The 15,096-nt window shown below is 47.7% G+C and overlaps 1 protein-coding gene across 1 annotated transcript in view; it reads left to right on the top strand.

Moving 5' to 3' along the window:
• The window catches only part of camsap3 (calmodulin regulated spectrin-associated protein family, member 3), a 57,635-nt gene extending 43,412 nt beyond the window's left edge, over positions 1–14,223 (top strand). The window contains 14 exon segments of the mRNA XM_035770761.2: positions 394–532; positions 1,785–1,924; positions 2,548–2,632; positions 3,040–3,082; positions 3,298–3,368; positions 3,831–3,867; positions 4,016–6,065; positions 6,068–6,262; positions 6,360–6,493; positions 6,708–6,994; positions 7,155–7,257; positions 7,528–7,646; positions 9,927–10,045; positions 11,442–14,223. Coding sequence (XP_035626654.2) covers positions 394–532; positions 1,785–1,924; positions 2,548–2,632; positions 3,040–3,082; positions 3,298–3,368; positions 3,831–3,867; positions 4,016–6,065; positions 6,068–6,262; positions 6,360–6,493; positions 6,708–6,994; positions 7,155–7,257; positions 7,528–7,646; positions 9,927–10,045; positions 11,442–11,744 — 3,825 coding nt within the window. The 3' untranslated portion in view covers positions 11,745–14,223.
• Positions 14,224–15,096: the final 873 nt, after the last annotated feature.

Genomic DNA, 15,096 nt, shown 5'->3' with positions numbered 1-15,096 from the left:
ACATAGTCAATAGTAGTGCACTATACAGGGAGTAGGGTGCCAATTGGGGACGCAAGCCATTCTCTCTCTCCCCATGGCTTCTGCTGCCTGGTTGGCTGCACCTTTCTCTTCTCCACTTCCATGGCATGTTATCTGTTCTCTCTCCACTTCCACCCCTTTATTCTCTCTCTCCTCTAGGAGCATGTTGTTGGTCACGTTATCCGTGAGCCTGATGGATGTTTGTGTGCACGTGTGTATGTACCATTTGTGTTGTATTTCCACCTGTGTGTTTTTTTTTTTTTAAGAACATTGACCTTGAACTCGCAATGACCAGTAAAACCTGGACATCTCCCCAACTCTCCCGTACTCACTCAATGACGTCTCTCTCTCTCTCTCTCTCTCACCCCATCTAAGATCCGCTACAGAAAGGACAAGATGCTGTCTAAGCAGAAGCCTACATTTCCGGTGGTGACTGAAGTCAAAGACCTCTCCAACGGTTGTGCCATCGCTGCTGTAGTACACTACTACTGCCCCGGCCTGTTGCAGCTAGAGGGTACGTACATAAAACCATATGATACAAATTAGCATGACAGTATTTGATATGCAAATACCAAAGTAAAACACAGGACTTGCGTATAGTTGTCCAATACAATGCAATATAGTACATGCCTGAGGGTTTGACTAAAAAGCCTAGCTTACTATGTTACAGGTTCCATCTAGGTTTAAACCACACTACCTTTAATACAGTAACCTACTGTATTACTGTGTGCAGTGTATCATTACAGTAACCTACTGTATTACTATGTGCAGTGTATCATTACAGTAACCAACTATGTGCAGTGTATCATTACAGTAACCAACTGTGTGCAGTGTATCATTACAGTAACCTACTGTGTGCAGTGTATCATTACAGTAACCTACTGTGTGCAGTGTATCATTACAGTAACCTACTGTGTGCAGTGTATCATTACAGTAACCTACTGTGTGCAGTGTATCATTACAGTAACCTACTGTGTGCAGTGTATCATTACAGTAACCTACTGTATTACTAAGTGCAGTGTATCATTACAGCAGTATTACTATGTGCAGTGTATCATTACAGTAAATTACTGTGTGCAGTGTATCATTACAGTAACCTACTGTATTACTATGTGCAGTGTATCATTACAGTAACCTACTATTACTAGTGTGCAGTGTATCATTACAGTAACCAGTAACCTACTGTATTACTGTGCAGTGTATCAGTAACCTACTGTATCATTACAGTAACCTACTGTATTACTATGTGCAGTGTATCATTACAGTAACCTACTATGTGCAGTGTATCATTACAGTAACCTACTATGTATGTATCTATAACCTATTACTGTTCAGTGTATCATTACAGTAACCTACTGTGTGCAGTGTATCATTACAGTAACCTACTGTGTGCAGTGTATCGTTACAGTAACCTACTATGTTCAGTGTATCGTTACAGTAACCTACTATGTGCAGTGTATCGTTACAGTAACCTACTATATGCAGTGTATCATTACAGTAACCTACTGTGTGCAGTGTATCATTACACATACTGTACTACCACATACTGTACTACCTGTCCTGTGTTAATGTTTAGACTCCATGGCCTGACTACCTGCTTGTTGTACCGTTCCTGTGTTTAATGAGAGTTGTAATATGGCTTCCCTGTGCTCTAGCCTCTCCAAACTGTACGTGTGACTTTTTCAGCGGGGTTGGGATAAAGTCGAATTCCCGTCGGTCCTCTGCTTATAGTTGGACAATAAAGTGATCCTCGTTTTGTCCTTCAGATGTGTGTATGAAGGAGTCCATGGCGGTGGAAGACAGCCTGTACAACCTGCAGCTGATCCGAGAGTTCTGTGACAGCTGTCTGAAGAGCTGCTGCCCCCTAGTGTTGGAGGACCTGCTCTACTCCCCACAGGAGCTCCAGGTACCCCCCCACGCCAGTAAGGCCCTGTAGGATTTTGCTCCAACCCCAGTTGTAACTAACCAGATTTATTTGAGCTTATTATTAGGCGCGCTAGACTAGGGTTGGAGTACAAACCTACAGGGTGGTAGCACTCCAGAAACAGGTTTGGAGAGCTCCGATCTACACATTGTCTTGCCCCCAGAGCCATGCATTTAGAAATGTGTGGCTAAATGTATGTCTCTGCCTAGACTGGAGAGGCAGGTAGCCCAGTGGCAGCAGGTAGCCCAGTGGCAGCAGGTAGCCTAGTGGTTAGAACGTTGGGCCAGTAACCGAAAGGTTGCAGATCGAATACCCGAGCCGACAAGGTCAAAATATGTCATTCTGCCAATGAACAAGGCAGTTAACCCTCTGTTCTCCGGTTGGCCGTCATTGTGAATAAGAATTTGTTCTTAACTGACTTGCCTAGTTAAATTAAAAAATATAAAAAGACTGTCTTATACAGTGTTTGGCCAACTGCCGCTGGATGCCATACATGTAGTAAAACTATTAAAGCATGTAACTTCATTCATATCCAGGAATGAATTGTTACAGAGATCGAAACGGCATTACAGGGCTCCTTTGAACTGTTTCTCTGGTATGTTCAGATCAACATGATGAGTTTCCTAGCGGAGCTGCTGGGTTGGTTCGAGGTACGGAGGCCGGAGTTTGTTCAGCCACTGAACACCACTGGTAAGTGTTGGGCTGGGCCCTGTTCAGGAGGATGCAATGTTCCAAAACGTGCACATAGAAATGTGTCCTATCGAACAGATGTGGTGGTCTGTCAAGTAGAATAGGGAATTATGTCAGCTCTAGTTGTTACACTTCTATCTGCATTATTCGGAGCGTTTCGCCTCACTGAATACACCCCCAGGGCCTATTTGCATAAAGCTACTCTGAGTAGGAGTGCTGTTCTAGGATCAGGTCCTCCCTGTCCAAAATAATTGTGATTCTAAAAGGCTAAACTGATCCTAAATCAGCCCTTCTACTTTTGAGATGCTTGGTACATTCAAGCCCGAGTCTTGTGTGTGTGATTCCTGCGTCGGCCTGAATGGCAGCGTCGACATTTTGACTAATGAGACTGTTTTGTTTTGTTCCAGATGCTTCTGCACCGCTCAAGCCAACCAGTTTGAGCAATAACAGGTACAGCAGCTCACGCACTGTCATAACCACAAACATGACTTTATATTTCTGTGTCAGTAGTAATCTGTCTCAGGAATGATATCTTTAGAGTGAACGTTTATCGTGAGCGCTCGGGTGAGTGAGTAGATTTCCGATGTATTTATTACCTATGGCAAATCAACTTGAAGCTTCATCCTGACACTTGATCTTGAAACAAGTTTTTGTCCGTATTTCAGCGGCTCTCCTTCCATCTTCAAGAAGCCATTCCTGCCCATCTCCTCACCAGTGTCGCCAGGGCCTGCGCCAGGTGAGTGCGGGGCAACGCCCATCCCATCATTTAGGTCTGTCACACGTCTGCCCTCTGCAGAACACCCGGGTTCAAATAGTGTTTGTTTTATTTACACTCAAACAACACAATTACGTGTAATGCAATGAAACGAGCTTGCCTGGCCCAATGGAAGCAATGGAATAGTCCCGAAAGTGCAAACCCCGTTCATCTGTGACCGCAGGCAGGCATGCTCAATCAAACGCTCCTCAAGGTGTTTGAGGGAGAACAGGTACTTAGGTTCACACTCTGGGGAGTCTTTTATAACTGTGTTGTCTGCATTTGTTTATCAGTGGGTCCATGTGAAGGTTTTCTGTCTTTTTCTGTATTTATTTTTGGTGTTTATCTTTGCATGCCCTGACTAGTGCCTGTGTGTCTGTGTTGGTGACTGTGTGTGAATGTGTGCAGTGTCTCTGACTCAGTCTGCTTCCATGTCTCATGTAGAGAGAGCTGGGAGAACATGGACCAAGAAGCCTTTCAGGTAGGACCCCCATCTCTTTGTCTCTCTCTCTCTCTCTGTTAGCTCCATATTTCAGTTGTATCTCAGTACAAAGTGTTGGTCAATTCTATTTCAATTAAGTCATTTCGGGAAGTAAACGCTCTCTCTCTTCCCGTCTCTCTCCGTCCAGTCGTCCCCTGTCCTCGGCCGTGTCCTTTAGCATTCCCTTTGGCCTGGACAGCGACGTGGACGTCGTGATGGGCGGAGCCATCACCCGCTCGGTCAGCTCTGATAACGTGGCCCCCGGCCAGACCATAACCCGCGTGCCCTACACCCCCCCAGAGGACCTTAGTCACCTGCTCAGCAAGCCCCCCGCCCCCCACAGAGGTTCCTGGGCCACCCAGAGCTCCTCCGTGGTGCCCATGCTGCTGAAGGAGAATGGCCTGGGAGAAGGAGAGGGAGAGGGGGATGGGGATGGGGAGCTGCCCACCATCGAGGAGGCCCTGCAGATCATACACAACGAGGACAAGATGGAGCCCCGGCTCCACCCTGACGGGGCGGCCGACGGATTCTTCCTGCACTCTCCCGACGACCCGGCCAGCACCAGACGCAACGGCCGCGCCGCTCACTCCTCCCACCCGCCTAACCCCATACCCCTCAGCTACTCTGCCCCGTCCCGATCTGGGATGATGTACCACCCCCACCTCCCCATGGGGGGCAAGACGCAGGCACCCAGGGAGCAGGCCTCCTCCACCCCCTTCTCCCGTACCCGACACACCTCGGAGGGCTCGCGGGACGACGACTCGGTGCTGAGGGACGGGAGCGTGGACTCTGACGCCTCTGAGGACCTCCTGCTCCTCCCCAATGCCCAGTCCACCCCTGCCACGCCTGCTGTCCACACCAGAAGCTGTGGAGGGGGAACGGACGCGCCGGACAGTGGCGTGAGGATGACCAGCTTCGCTGAGCGCAAGAAGAAACCGTCGACAGTGGGTGTATCACCTAATAGCGGCGGCGCCAGCAGCAGCGATCCGGTCGCCCCGGCAGCGACAGCTCCGATGACCAGCTGGGTGGTCCAGCCCCAGAAGTCGACAGAGGAGAGCCCCAGTAAGAGTCCTGGATTAACCACCGAGATGTCCGAGCTGGGAGCCCGGCTGGACGAGAAGAGGAAGGCCATCGAGGCCCAGAAGAAACGGATTGAGGCCATCTTCGCCAAGCACCGCCAGAGACTGGGCAAGAGCGCCTTCCTGCAGCTGAAGAAAGAGCAGGGAGTGGGGGAGAGAGAAGAGGAAGAGGAGGGGGGCCAGGTTAGCACCTCCTCCACAGAGGAGGACCTCAGGGGGCTGACGCTAGAGGAAAGGCTGGCTCGCATGGAGGACGAGGAGCAGCAGGAGGTGCAGCAGCAGGAGAAACGGCGCCTCTCACTGGAGCAGGAGGGGAATATAAAACCTTCATCACACCTGGACAACAAGCAGGCCTCCTTACCCAGAAGGGAGAAGGGTGCAGGGGCGGCAGGGCCAGGAGGAGAGCAGGTCGGAGTGGTAGCGCGTCAGCCAGCGCCCTTGGGGGACTACAACAATGCTGTCTCAAAGCTGAACGCGGCGCTAAGCTCCCTGCAGAGCGACATGCAGCGCCTCTCCGAACAACAGAACCAACTCATCAGGAAGAAGCCTGCCACTCCCGCCGGCAACAAGTCCTGGGTGATCCCGCCCAGTCTCAAATCCTCGGCCCCTCCCCCGACTCGCATGTCCCGCGCGTCCACCCCCCGCGACCTCGCCTCCGCCTCATCTTCCCCCTCCTCGTCCCGCCGCAACGCAGCCAGTCCCGCCAGAACATCCAAGTCACCCCAGGTCCAGCGCCGGGCTCAGTCGGTGCCTCCCAAGAGCCCCAAGCACCAGGCCACCCACTACCACCACGCCCGCCCCCAGGACCTCAAAGTGCCGGGCCTGTCGCGCGTCCTCACCCCCCCACAGAATGTGGACACTATCCCCCACCTGCGCCGCGCCTCCCCCTGGCAGTGCCGGGACCAGAACTCCTCCACCTTCAACATCAGCTCTGCCCCCAGCCCTGCCTCAACCCCAATCCCCTCCCCCGCCCCAACCCCCACCCCCCGGGCCCTGTCGCTGGCCCTGGATGACAACATGTCGGACGCCGGCTCCAACGAGGACCAGAGCATCTTCAGCATGGACCTGGATACCGCTACATCTCAGGCCTCGGGGAGAAAGGAGCAAGGGGTGGTGGGAGCTCGGGGGCGCCCTCCGAGTGCTCGTTTGAGAGTGACGTTCCCGCTGCGGGGGTGTTTAATGGCAAGCGCAGCAGCCTGATCGAGATTTCTCTATCGGCCTTGTGCGGGGACGAGGATGACCTGAGTGTCATGGACGACTCCATGAGTGACGTGACCGAACCCGAGATGAAGGGAGGGGTCGGCTTCTTCTTTAAGGTTAGCCGGACTCTGTGTGTGTGTTTGTCTGTGTCTGTTTGCCCGTGTATGTGTTGTAAGCCTAACTAATCCTGTACCGGTGTGTGTCCACCATCAGGATGATAAGGTGCGGCCGGAGGACGAGATGGCCCAGAGGAAAGCAGCCCTGATGGAGAAACAGCGGAAGAGGGCGGAGGAGATGAAGAGACGCAGACTGGAGCAGGAGGAGAAGCGAGAGAAAGAGCATGCGATGTGCGTTGCGTTTTCAAGCCACTTACAATACTGCACTGTCCAACAGTCGACTCTAAATCCACTAGATGGCGCTGCTTATGTTTTTTTTGCTCGGGTTACTGCCCAGCACTTTGTGACAAATGTTGTATAAATAATGTGATTTTTATTTGAATAAGTAATTGATTTGATTGATTTGTTTGGTTCTCCTCCCCTCTCTCTCTCTCTATACCTCTAGCCGACCTGAGTGGTTTAACATCGAGGGCTGGGGAGACAAGTGTGGTGGCAGTGGTGAGGACCGGCCCCGGACCCCCGGTACTCCCCCATCGGAGAGCACGACCCAGCGGAGAGACACCTTCACCAGGCAGGAGTACGAGCGGAGGCAGCAGCTGAAGATCATGGAGGATCTAGACAAGGTGTTGCGGCAGAAGCCCACCACGGTGCGCGGCGTGAAGAAGCAGAGACCCAAGACCATGTTCCGGGACGACTCGGTGCTTTCCCGCAGCCCCGCCAAGGGGTTCATGGGTAAATATAAACTCCGCTCCCATCTCTCCCATTGCTGAGTCAGTCTGGGGGCGTTCCTCCTTGTTGTTGTTTGCAGTCGTGCTGCACATCTCAGAAGACTGCGATGTCACATTTTTAATGGGGTTTTTCTCTGTTGGTCTCTCTCTCTCACTCACACTAGGCTCCAAACTCAACAAGGTCTATTCCCACTCTACCATGAACCTGTCCTCGATGGCTAACGACACTGGCAACAGCGGGACACTGACCGTCAGGAAGTCTCCCAGGTAACCAACTGTCAACAAGCTGTATTTTACCGTGCTGGTAACTATGGTAACTGTAACCAGCTGTATTTCCACCGCACATGTAGCTACGGTTAACCATAACTAGTTGTTACCCCCCCACAGGGAGCTGTAGCTGCCTGACTATCCCCTCCTCCCGTCCTCATTATTGGCCCATTTTTAACCCAAATGTGTAATTCAATGCATGTCTGTTTATGTACCGGTATGTAGATTGTTTTGTTATGCTTCACAACAAATTTCCTCTCCTCCCTACAGCCGATCTCACTCCCCCTCAAGGCTGATGTCACCGGGACGAATAGCCAATCAGAACGGCGAGAAGGACTGGGAGAATGGCTCCACAGCCTCGTCTCCCGCCTCCATCCCAGAGTACACCGGTACGTTTAGTCGCTTTGGATAAAAGCGTCTGCTAAATGGCATATATTATTATTATTATTATTTACCTTTAACCTTACAGCTCACTGTTAACCATCACTCGGGGTCCATGACTGTGACATAATCTCTAGTTCCCTCTTCCAATATTCCTGTTCCAATAATATCCACACTAGCATTCATCAATAATATTACTTAACCCAGAACTAAAGTCTTGTGTAATTGGCCAGATCTTCGATTAAGTTCTAGGTCCATACGGTAACCGGAACGATGAGCTCTCTCTTTGCAAGTTACAGACCGAGTGTCCCCTCCCCGTCTGAATTTTGAAAGATGCTAAGACCTGCAAAATCGGGATTTGTCCAAAGTACCAGAACTAACGCTGTTCGTTATCTCACTCATCCCTTTGTATCATGACAGATCGACACTACCATTTATGTTTACGAGAGAGAACTTTATCATGAGTGGAATGCTAGTATGGATATGGGAACAGAGCCTATACTGAGAATACGATGTCATCATAAGTACAGTTGAAGTCAGAAGTTTACATACACTTAGGTTGGAGTCATTAAAACTTGTTTTTCAACCACTCCACAAGTTTCTTGTTAACAAACTATAGTTTTGGCAAGTTGGTTAGGACATCTACTTTGTGCATGACACAAGTCATTTGTCCAGCAATTGTTTACAGACAGATTATTTCACTTATAATTCACTGTATCACAATTCCAGTGGGTCAGAAGTTTGCATACACTAAGTTGACTGTGCCTTTAAACAGCTTGGAATATTCCAGAAAATCATGTCATGGCTTTAGAAGCTTCTGATGGGCTAATTGACATAATTTGAGTCAATTGGAGGTGTACCTGTGGATGTATTTCAAGGCCTAACTTCAAACTCAGTGCCTCTTTGCTTGACATCATGGGAAAATCAAAAAAATCAGCCAAGACTTCAGAAATTGTAGACCACCACAAGTCTGGTTCATCCTTGGGAGCAATTTCCAAACGCCTGAAGGTACCACGTTCATCTGTGCAAACAATAGTGCGCAAGTATAAAGACCATGGGACCACACAGCCGTCATGACGCTCAGGAAGAAGACGCATTCTGTCTCCTAGAGATGAACGTACTTTGGTGCGAAAAGTGCAAATCAATCCCAGAACAACAGCAAAGGACCTTGTGAAGATGCTGGAGGAAACGGGTACAAAAGTATCTATATCCACAGTAAAATGAGTCCATATCAACACAACCTGAAAGGCTTCTCAGCGAAGAAGAAGCCACTGCTCCAAAACCGGCATACAAACGCCAGACTACGGTTTGCAACTGCACATGGGAACAAAGATCGTACTTTTTGGAGAAATGTCCTCTGGTCTGATGAAACAAAAATAGAACTGTTTGGCCATAATGACCATCGTTATGTTTAGAGGAAAAAGGTGGAGGCTTGCAAGCTGGAGAACACCATCCCAACAGTGAAGCACGGGGGTGGCAGCATCATGTTGTGGGGTTGCATTGCTGAAGGAGGGACTGGTGCACTTCACAAATTAGATGGCTTCATGAGAAATTAAAATTATGTGGATATATTGAAGCAGCATCTCAAGACATCAGCTTGGTCGCAAATGGGTCTTCCAAATGAACAATGACCCCAAGCATACTTCCAAAGTTCTGGCAAAATGGCCTCAGGACAACAAAGTCAAGGTATTGGAGTGGCCATCACAAAGCCCCTGACCTCAATCCTATAGAAAATCTGTAGGCAGAACTGAAAAAGCGTGTGCAAGCAAGGAGGCCTACAAACCTGACTGAGTTACACCAGCTCTGTCAGGAGGAATGGGCCAAAATTCACCCAACTTATTGTGGGAAGGTTGTGGAAGGCTACTCAAATGGTTTGACCCAAGTTAAATCATTTAAAGGCAATGCTACCAAATACTAATTGAGTGTATGTAAACTTCTGACCCACTGGGAATGTGATGAATGAAAGAAATAAAAGATGAAAGAAATCATTCTCTATTAAAAAAAAAAGTGGTAATCCTCACTTGACCTAAGATGGGACATTTTTACAAGGATTAAATGTCAGGAATTGTGAAAAGCTGAGTTTAAATGTATTTGGCTACGGTGTATGTAAGCTTCCAACTTCAACTGTATCTGTTTGAACTAATCCATCACATATTAACAGAAAGCTCATATGGGAACGTACTTGTTCTTTGATCTATGGCTATTTGTATTGATTTGGTTGATTTTGTGTCGATGTGTTGTTTTTGTGTTTGATTTTTTTTGTTTGTGATATTTGTGTTGTCTCCCAGGGCCCAAGCTGTACAAGGAGCCCAGCTTCAAGTCCAACAAGTTCATCATCCACAACGCCATCTCCCGCTGCTGCCTTGCTGGCAAGGTCAACGAACCGCAGAAAAACAAGATCGTAGAGGTCAGAACTCTATGAATCAACAACTCCACTTTAAACAAATGTGTGCATCCCAAATGGCACCACCATATTCCATAATAGTGCACTACTTTTGACCAGGTTCTATAGGGCACTACAAAGGGAATAGGGGTGCCATTTGGGATGCGAACAACAACAACAACAACTCCTGTTAGAGCCCTTTAAATCAACAACCTTGCTATCCTCCACTCTGCTGGCTAGGCTGGATTGCCCGTCAGTCTACCTGGTTGGAGCCTCCACACTGCCACTGTTTATAATCCCGTTCACCTCCTCTCTCTCTCAGTTCAGCTCAAAGGGCTTTATTGGACAGGAAACATATGTTTGCATTGCCAAAGCAAGTGAAATAAACAAAAGCTGAACAGTAAATATTACACTCACACAAGTTCCAAAAGAATGAAGACGTTTCATATTATGTTTATATACAGTGCTGTAATGATGTACAACAGGGAAAATAAATGAACATCAATATGGGTTGTATTTACGATGGCGTTTGTTCGTCGCCGGTTGCCCTTTTTCTTGTGGCATCAGGTCACAAACCTTGCTGCTGTGACGGCACACTGTGGTATTTCACCCAGTAGATATGAGAGTTTATCAAAATTGGATTTGTTTTCAAATTCTTCGTGTGTGATCTGAGGAAAATATGTCTCTATGGTCATATATTTGGCATGAGGTTAGGAAGTGCAGCTCAGTTTCCACCTCCTTTTGTGGACAGTGTGCACATAGCTTGTCTTCTCTTGAGAGCCAGGTCTGCCTACGGCGACCTTTCTCAATAGCAAGGCTATGCTCACTGAGTCTGTACATATTCCAAGCTTTACTTAGTTTTGGGTAATTTACAGTGGTCAGGTATTCTGCTACTGTGTACTCTCTGGTTAGGGCCAAATGGCATTGTAAAAAACATTGCTCTGTTTTTTTGTTAATTCTTTCCAAAGTGTCGAGTAATTATCTTTTTGTATTCTCATGATTTGGTTGGGTCTAAATGTGTTGTTGTCCTGGGGCTCTGTGGGTGTGTTTGTGAACAGAGCCCCCGGACCAGCTTTCTCTCACGCTGTCTCTCTCGCTGTCTCTCTCGCTGTCTCTCTCGCTGTCTCTCTCGCTGTCTCTCTCTCGCTGTCTCTCTCGCTCTCTCTCTCTCGCTCTCTCTCTCTCTCTCGCGCTCTCTCTCTCGCGCTCTCTCTCTCGCGCTCTCTCTCTCGCGCTCTCTCTCTCGCGCTCTCTCTCTCTTAAATTCAAAGGGATTTATTGCCGTGGGAAACATATGTTTGCATTGGCAAAGCTCTCTCACTCTTTCTAATGTGGATTTGTGTTGAATGTATTGAGTTGTGTCATTGTTAAAGCATTTTTAACATTTGTTTTATCTCCCCCATCTCCTTCTGTGGTTCAGGAGATGGAGAAATGCCAGGCAAACCACTTCCTCATCCTCTTCCGTGACTCCAGCTGTCAGTTCCGGGCCGTCTACACCATGAACCCAGAGACCGAGGAGATGGTGCGCCTAACGGGCATCGGGCCTCGCGTCATCAGCCCCGCCATGGTGGAGTCCATCTACAAGTATAGTTCGGACCGCAAACAGTTCACCACCATCCCGTCCAAGACCATGTCCATGAGCGTCGATGCCTTCACCATCCCCGGGCACCTGTGGCAGAGCAAGCGCCCGGGCACCCCCAAGAAGCTGGGCACCCCCAAATAGTAACGAGAACATCTCACTGATTGAGGAGGTGATAGGCGGGGGGAGGAAGGAGGTGGACATATATAAATCAGGGGCCCCTCTTCCCCCCCAGTCAACCCCCCCACCCCCTCCTCCCCCTCCTTTCTCTTATATTGGTTTGGTCCAGTGTTGGCTATTGATTTGGGGACTGCTTTGGTTCAGTAGGCTGGTCAGGTAGACTGCCGGAAGGATCTGAAAGGAATACATTACACTGGTGTCAGACATGTATAAACCGCCTGCCCCTTTAAGCCTGTCCAACCGGATGGTCTCTGCCCCTTTAAGACCAACCTAGGTCGTATTCACTAGGAGGCAAACGGACCAAAACAGGGAGGGACTACCTGAATGTGTCCAATAAGAAACGCTTGTTTTTCGTTGCAATATGTTTTGCTACGGTGTGCACCAATGAATATGACCTTCAACAGCTCTGTGTATGGGGGACATTTGTACATGTCATGTGTCAAGGGGGCCACCTACAGATAATCACTACTACTAAAGCCATTCATAGGGCCCTGTCTGTCACACACTACACCTCCGTAGGGGCCTCTGATTGCCCCCCACGGCCTGATATACCTAGATTGTAAAATAATAATGTTGTGATAGGACAAGAATGAACAGGGCTTCTTCCCACCGTACTAGGCCTCTTAACCCCAGGGCCTGGCTCACCCAGCCTCCTACTGCTTTCCCACTGCCTACCCTTGACTAACCCCGTCCACAAGTCATCCATTGTGACCTTAAGCACTTGGTGGTGAGCGCGAGAGGGAACATCTCGCACACACTGCCGCAGCTCTCTGAACAGAACATGGGGGTCAGACCCGCAATCTCCCTCTCTTTCTCTCTTTTCTCTTTCTTTAATCTGACCTTCTTTCTTCTTTAATTCCAGGACTCTTTCTCCTCCCGTCTGCTGCCTCTCCCTGCAGACGGGACAGAAGAACCCACCCTGAAAGAAATCCGACTTAGCAAACTGCTCTCTCATGAATGTAGGGCGCACCCGAACCACTCGGCTCCTCCGGGTGTGTTTTCGTTGGCCAGTAGAGGACTGGGAGGTACTGTATTGGGCGGGTCCACCGAGGGCTCTAGCACTCTTGGCTGGCTGCCGTGCCTGTCAGTCAGAGCGGTATGAAGGACTCCGCCCAGCTCCAACGCTACTTCAGCTGTAGACATCTGGATGTTTTTTTTTTTTACACCACTACTTTTGACATGTTGTGCTGAGTGAATCGCTTCGGCCTTCGTGAGCAGAAATGAGAACTAAACCCCCCCTTGCTTTATTTCCTATTTCAGTACGAGAGGTGGAATGAAAATAGCGTTATACCGTTGTACATTATTATCTTGATGAATGAAACTGGAAAAAATGAAGGAGGACTTTATACTCTGTTTAGCATTACCCAGGATTCACATTGTGTGGAGAGAGAAAAAGAAATGAAAAGATGAATGACAATTTAATATATATGAATGCTGTTTATTGCTAATTACTTTCAGTTTTGACAATGATTTGTACAAACTAGTTGAACTATGAATAAGCTAGCCTGCTGCTTTACCATTAGGTGTGCGTGTGTCTGAGAGAAGAGCCAGTGAGCGAATGAGTAGAAAGACTGTCTGACTACAGAGACTTAGTGAACTCTCCACAATCTGAGAAATAAACCCAGGACAAAAATGAACAAGCTGTGTCATTTGAGATCACACACACACACGTTACCTGTGAATGAAAGATAATCAGGACTGTATCAGCCCTAATTCGGTCCCACTGCAGGGTATGGTGTGGTACTACAGTATTTGGGGTTTTGGGTAAACCTCGACCCCATAGGGTACCATTTGGAACACAAACCATGTTTCTGGTCTAACCTGTAGGCCCTAGTGGGTTCTGATCTCCTCTTGTCTTCATTTAGCACTCTGGCTGGCAGGCCTACATCAGCTGATGATCAGCTGTCATCTATATTATCTCTCTTGTCTTGTTTCACATCACAAACTGCCTCCCAACAACATCACGTTCCTGTCGTTTTGACTGAGATTTCCAATGGAGATCTGATTAGATTTTTTTGGGTCTCTCTAAAAAAGCTCGACATTGGGTTTGTATGTTCAGTGTGTATGGCAAGGAGTATGAGATGAATGGACTGGTGTATATCTGTTTGTAAAGGAGAGTACGTATGCGATAGTTGAACTATAACTGGATTCTGTGCAATTCTCCTGTAGACAGTAAGTCAGTCATGTAACCCCATGGTGTGTTTATTGGGTAATGATTATAAGGATTTTTTTAATGATTATGATTTTATTTTTTCCCCGTTTAAAGTGGTGATTGATGTTCATTTCATAGAAGACATGTCCTGTATGTTGTCTTTTTTATTTAGCTCTGTTGCCACCGTGTCGATGTGGGCAGAGTGCTTGTGTTCCTCTCGCAAAATTGTTCATGATTGCAGATCTATCCCAGGTAACTGGACCAGGCTAATAAAATCATTTAAAAATATCACCATTACCCCTTTCATTTATGTCATGCTCATTCTTAGTGTTTCTGGACCCACCTGTGCTTAAATGATTTCTAAAGCATCTATCGTATGGGGGCCTTTAAACTTTTTAATAAGGTGTTTGTTGCCTGTCGGTTCCCCGTTTTTAAAGATTGAGGGAATTTCTTTCCTTTACATAGTCTCTTTTTCCTCTCGCTTCATTTAGATTTTTAGTTGAAGTCCATACTGTCAGCCTTGCACTGGGGCTAGCTAAGACTGTTGGGTAAATGGTATGTGTGTAACTGAAAGGCGGGCCCTCTATGGCCCATGTCAGCAAAAAAAAGTGGTTGAGTGGTTCTTCTAACGAAACTAAATATGCTCAAATCTGGGTACAAGATTAAAGGAATGTGAATCTTATTCAGTAATTACTTTTCTGAAGCCTGCCAGCTAAGATAGAGTAGCTAGCTTGTCTGACTTGGTAGCTAGTTCAGGTTATCAAGAAACCATTTGAGATTGGGAACCTATCTGGGCTTGCTAAAGGGCGAGTAGTATTACAGTGAAGGAAGGAAAAATAAAATGTACAGGACAAATCTGAGTGGGAAGTGACACCTCTGCTTGTTTACGTCAAACAGGTCTAGTGGTAAAGGGATGACATGATTTGTCTGACATAAAACATTGTCTTGTCAAATGATATGCATATGTCATCTGCATAATGTGTGTACAGGAGAAGAGAAAGCATATAGCAGTGTTTTGGTTCCTACTCCCATCTGAATACTGACTAGTTAACTCAGGGTTTCAAACAAATGATCAATTGGAGATAAGTATTACTTGGGAGGAAGCACAAAGATTGTTGTTGTTACTAACCACAGGCCCTGGATCAGATGTTGATGTCTTATCCC

The sequence above is a fragment of the Oncorhynchus keta genome, chromosome 5, assembly GCF_023373465.1.
Source record: "Oncorhynchus keta strain PuntledgeMale-10-30-2019 chromosome 5, Oket_V2, whole genome shotgun sequence".
Lineage (NCBI taxonomy): Eukaryota > Metazoa > Chordata > Actinopteri > Salmoniformes > Salmonidae > Oncorhynchus > Oncorhynchus keta.
The sequence above is the reverse complement of the archived record's forward strand: the minus strand, read 5'-3'. Positions and strand labels throughout refer to the sequence as shown.